Raw genomic sequence first — 5,023 nt, 5'->3', positions numbered from 1 at the left:
TGTTTTGGAAAGATAACAAAGAGACCTACAACTTTAATGCTTTAAGATTCTTCATATTAGAACCACATCATCGCCAAAATCTCTATTTTCTCCGAGACACAGATTGTGTCTCGCTGGCGTAAAACGGCCTAAATGGTCTTGGGTATTTTGACTATAACTCTATCGTCCGATCTCAGAATGAGGTGATCGAAGATGTGTTAGAAAGCTGACGAAGAGACCTACAACTTTCATGTTTTGAACTTTTTTAGATTCAAATCATATCATGGTCTAAATGCCTCTTACTTTTACGGGCCACTTTGAGGTGTTCGACACTTTGTGACTTCTCCGAACTTGTATTGCGCATTTCGTCATTCCGTTGACTTGTACACTCCAATGACTCACTTTATATATTCGTTATCTTTCATGGGGCCAGATAATCCTTTCCTGACTTGGATGATGACGCTTATCGTCTGTATTTCGCCTCGAGGGCGTACGGGAACTCATAGGCAAATTTTGACGCCTACAATGGGTATGGATGAAGTAGGTATCTTATTGCTGGCATTGCTCTCATTTCCATTGTCGTTATGTTCCTTCTCAATCTTGGAATTCTCAACTTCTTCAAAAAATGAGTCTAAAAAAGCACTAAACTTATCATGAAGTGTACTTAAAGTCAATGTATCTTCTAGTGCCTTGTTACATCTACTCCTAAGGGCCCAATGTTTAATGATAGATAGTTGGTCTTCACTATTTGTAATGCAATTTCTAACAACTCCGCAACCAACATGTCTTGCTTTAATTGTCCATCGTTGCATGATATATCTTGATGGAATTTCTAATACTTGCTTCTTTACTAAAATGTGCAAGCTATGTTTGCATAATATACCTTCCATCTCAAATCTCGCACAAGAGCACTTAATTCTTTTTTCTTTGGATGTATCGAAAACAACATGATGCTTTACTATCTTCTTGCTTTCAGCCTCGCTATCTATATTCCAAACGGCATAAGTAGCACTTGCGCCGTCCTTCGACAACTTTTCATGAAGCATGGAGTAACTATCCTTGAGTTCTTTCTGAAAGATAGTAAACAGATTCTTCGTATAATTCTCCCGAGCTTGTTTTTCAATGGGATGTTCAATTATCAATGTAGGAACTGAGTCTGTGGACTTAAAATCTTGCTCAAGTTCAGCGGCTCGGCGAGCTCTGACAGCATTATCATACTGCTTAACAAAATCATGTAACTTGGTATTTACATTCACAAAGCTTAACAAAATCATGTAACTCGGTATTTACATTCACAAAATGATCAAAAAAAGCATTAATTCCCTCACTCCGCTGAGTAGATGTCATTCCTGCAGTAAAAGTGTCTTTAAGATACACTGGAGCCCAATGATCTCGATGATTGTATAAATTTACTAACCAACTCCTTTTATCTGCACCATATTTGTCCCTCATTTCTTCCCAACGCTTTTCAAATTTTTCTTCCGATTTACTCCAATACCATTTGTTATACTTTACACCAACATCCTCACCATAATCATTATGCATTGATTGAAGATTTTGTAAGGCATTCCTACGAAGGTGCCAAGAACAAAAGCGATGGCGAGTTTTAGGAAAAACTTTGTGAATAGCACCACACATAGCTTTATCTTGATCAGTGATGATTGTTACTGGTGCTATACCCGACATACATTTTAACCATTGGCTAAATAACCATATAAACGTCTCCTCCGTTTCATCGGCCAGTAACGCACACCCAAATAGAGTAGACTGTCGATGATGGTTAACGCCCGTAAATGGTGCAAACGGCAATTTTAAATTGTTCGTTCTATATGTAACATCAAAGCAAACAACATCTCCAAATTGCAAGTAAGAAGTCCTCGACCTACCATCCATCCAAAAAACACTTCTCATCGTCCCATCATTTTCTAAATCAAGTGCGAAGTAAAATTGAGGATCAGATACCTTTTTCTCTTGAAATTGACGAACTATGTTCACGCACTCATGGCCGACGTTGTTTCTTCGTTTAAGTCTAAGTTGTGCTTGGCATTCTTGTTGAGTGAGAGAGCCTTGTTCATTGCCATGAGCAACGTCTACAACCTTACAAATGGCAGAAGGCCGTAAACCTTGATTGTCAAGAGTATCTATCAACCTTTTTGTCGATTGAGCTCGATGAAGTGTCCGATGTGAGTAGTGCTTCTTTACCCGAGTTGGGGTGGTTAATGGATGACCATTATGCTTACTGTTTAACTTTCGGACCACCCATTTTTCAGTGCTTCTATCAAGTCCAATAACCATCCTTGCGTTGCATCCACATCTTGTATCGAACTTTCGAATTACATTCCGACCATCTTCTCTTTTATCTTTTAAAGATTTAAAGCCTTCTTTGTCACATACAAATATTCTAGATAGGATTGCATCTTTCTTTCTCGACCAAGCTGTGTGACCCTTGCGAACACCAAATCCCTTAAGTCTGGCGTATGCATTGTAGAAATTATAAGCTTCCTCATGAGTAGAGAACTCCATTCCGATATATGGATCAACGCTGTTTAAATTATCTTCACCATTTTCAACGCCCATAAGCTCATCACCATTCTCCTCATGCTCGGATGCCTATAAAAATAGAGAAACAAAACTCATGCTAAAAGACAACTATTTTGGTATATGTCATTAGTTAGTAGTACACTATAAACAATAAGATATTATCACCTGAGGGGGAAGCCATGTTGTAGATAGTAGATCATGGTCCTGGCTTTTATCTTCTTCCATTGTTGCCTCACGTGAGAGAATTGGTGGAGTGTCTATACAAGCTATCAAATTATCACATATAAGAAGTTCAAAATCGCTCAAAAAACGTCATCAAGTTGATCTTTCAATTTCACTAAACAATTTCTAAACGATAGTTTAAACCAAATTTAAAGTTTATATCCAATTTAACAATACATGGCAAAAATAGCTCTAAATTATCCGGCTCGTAGCCATAGAGTGAGTGCTGCAAACCAAGTAATGTATGAGCTGAAATTAAAAGGAAGAAGATAGATCCAAGGAATATGCATGAGGGAAGATAGAACCATCATGAAATCCACTAGATCTAACAGGAACGCCAACTAGAACTAACATGCCTCGTAATAGAACTAACATCATCTCCATTAGAGCTAACATGCATCCCGGTAGCATTAACATGCATTTCAGTTAAAACTAACACGTTAATTTAGAGCTAGCTAACATGCATTTCAGTTAGAACTAACACGTTAATTTAGACCTGATGCCTTACCTCGGTGGAGGCGAGCTCGACAGCGGCGAAGTGCGATGAGCCGGCGGCAACAATTGTCATCTTAAATAACAGCCTTTTGAGTTACAAAGATCCGGTCTTTTTTTTAGATCCGGTTACAACGAAAATCAAATAACACAAGAAATAAAGAAAATTACAACTTTCTCCTTATTTGTCGAACGAATTGCGAGCTCCTGTTTTGCGGTCACTCGCTTTTGTGGGGGTTCTTTGCCTGCGCCGGGGTTTATCCGTGGACCACCGCGAGATCTAGATCCGGTCGGATCTACGTAGTACGATGGGTATTATTCCACGAAAGAAATAATAGCCGGGGAGGATTGATTCACCAAGGAAACAATCGTCCAAGTCTCGGGATCTAAGACCAAGCTTAGATCTGGAGTACGTCTGCGTAGATCTGAGATCCGGCCCTCTTGAACACCTGCCTTGTTTGGCGTTGACGGTCGCCGAGCACCAGATCTGAATGAGCAAGTCCTCGAAGTCCCAAAGTTGAGATCTTTTTTTAGATCTGAGTCTCCAATCCAGCAGGGCTTCGCCTCTCTCCAAATTTTCCCACCTCCCAAATGATGAATGATCCCGCCTATTTATAGGCAACCAGATCTGCGCATTTGGCACAGATCTGGGCGGCCACCTCAGGGTGGCTCGGCCACATATAGTGTTATAGCACATATATGGGTATCCCGAAGATGATTAATATAGTTATTATTTTGATTACACGAGAGATATGAATTATTTAAACATTATATACATCCATGGATATCGTTGATGAGCACCGGATTCCTGATTTGGCAGTAAATCCGATTCTGAGCTTGATTCCAAAACTGATCGTGACTCGATCGCGATTCATCCGAGTTCGCCTGTGGCGTTGCTCTGAACCCCGATTTGTTCTGAATCCTGATTTGGAAGCCTGGATGGATGACTCATTGACTCCTTGAACCGTTGGTTTGATTCCGCACGCGAGTGGATTCATTCCGTCGTTCGCGTGCGGTTCGTCAGCTTCGCTTGCGTGCGATTCGTCGATCTCGTCGCCTCGTTGGTTTGTCGGTTCGTGCCGAGCTGAGCTAAGGGACCTATAAGCAATTTTATATGCCTACAGATACCCCCTCCAAAGTATTTCAGTCTCGTTCTTTTATAGAAGAGTCTGGAATACTTTGGATATGATTGTCCCCACCTTCAGTCGGTGTAATGGGACCTTGGAATGACTTCCGTTCCTGATTCCTTCAATCTTCCAGGCTATTCGGTGCTTTGTCGAATGGTTGTAAGAGTTCCGGTGCTGCATTTATTTTAAACTTGGCGTCGAATCTTTGTCTGCAACGCGTTGTCTGGCGTCGTGTTGTTGAGTTATCCTTAAGAATGTTTATAAAAACATTCTCCAGGAACTTCTCAACCAAAAATAGGGAATAGTTTATACTCGTATACCTTATTGGAGTATTAAGAAGCAGTTTATACTCGTATACTTTTCGGAGTATTAAGAAGCAGTTTATACTCGTATACTTTTCGGAGTATTAATAAGCAGTTTATACTCGTATACTTTTCGGAGTATTAAGAAGCAGTTTATACTCGTATACTTTTCGGAGTATTAAGAAGCAGTTTATACTCGTATACTTTTCGGAGTATTGATTTCTTCGTTGCAACGCATTGATCGGTGTTGACCTAGGGTTACGCGTTGTCCGGCGTTGACCTTAGGGTTTTGAACGTCGTATGTTGACTTTTTGATCGCAACGCGTTGAATGGCGTTGACCTAGGGTTACGCGTTGTCCG

The 5,023-nt window shown here is 40.3% G+C and overlaps 1 protein-coding gene across 1 annotated transcript; it reads right to left on the bottom strand.

Annotated features, from left to right (window-relative positions):
• LOC109834574 (protein FAR1-RELATED SEQUENCE 5-like) lies at positions 480–3,237 on the bottom strand. The gene is made up of 3 exons (XM_020402610.1): positions 2,686–3,237; positions 1,246–2,589; positions 480–1,196 (listed from the first exon to the last, which is right to left on the bottom strand). The coding sequence occupies exons 1-3, from the start codon at positions 2,743–2,745 to the stop codon at positions 480–482; spliced, it is 2,121 nt and encodes a 706-aa protein (XP_020258199.1). The 5' UTR covers positions 2,746–3,237.

Source organism: Asparagus officinalis, chromosome 3 (assembly GCF_001876935.1).
Source record: "Asparagus officinalis chromosome 3, Aspof.V1, whole genome shotgun sequence".
Classification (NCBI taxonomy): domain Eukaryota; kingdom Viridiplantae; phylum Streptophyta; class Magnoliopsida; order Asparagales; family Asparagaceae; genus Asparagus; species Asparagus officinalis.
Note: the sequence above shows the minus strand (reverse complement) of the source record. Positions and strands in the feature narration are given on the sequence as shown.

Excerpts from the sequence above, each read along its gene's own strand:
- LOC109834574 (XM_020402610.1), bottom strand. The coding sequence starts at position 2,745 with ATGGAAGAAGATAAAAGCCAGGACCATGATCTACTATCTACAACATGG. Across the intron at positions 2,590-2,685 it reads CAACATGGCTTCCCCCTCAG|GCATCCGAGCATGAGGAGAA; the intron begins GTGATAATATCT and ends CTATTTTTATAG. Across the intron at positions 1,197-1,245 it reads ATACCGAGTTACATGATTTT|TATGATAATGCTGTCAGAGC; the intron begins GTTAAGCTTTGT and ends TTTGTTAAGCAG.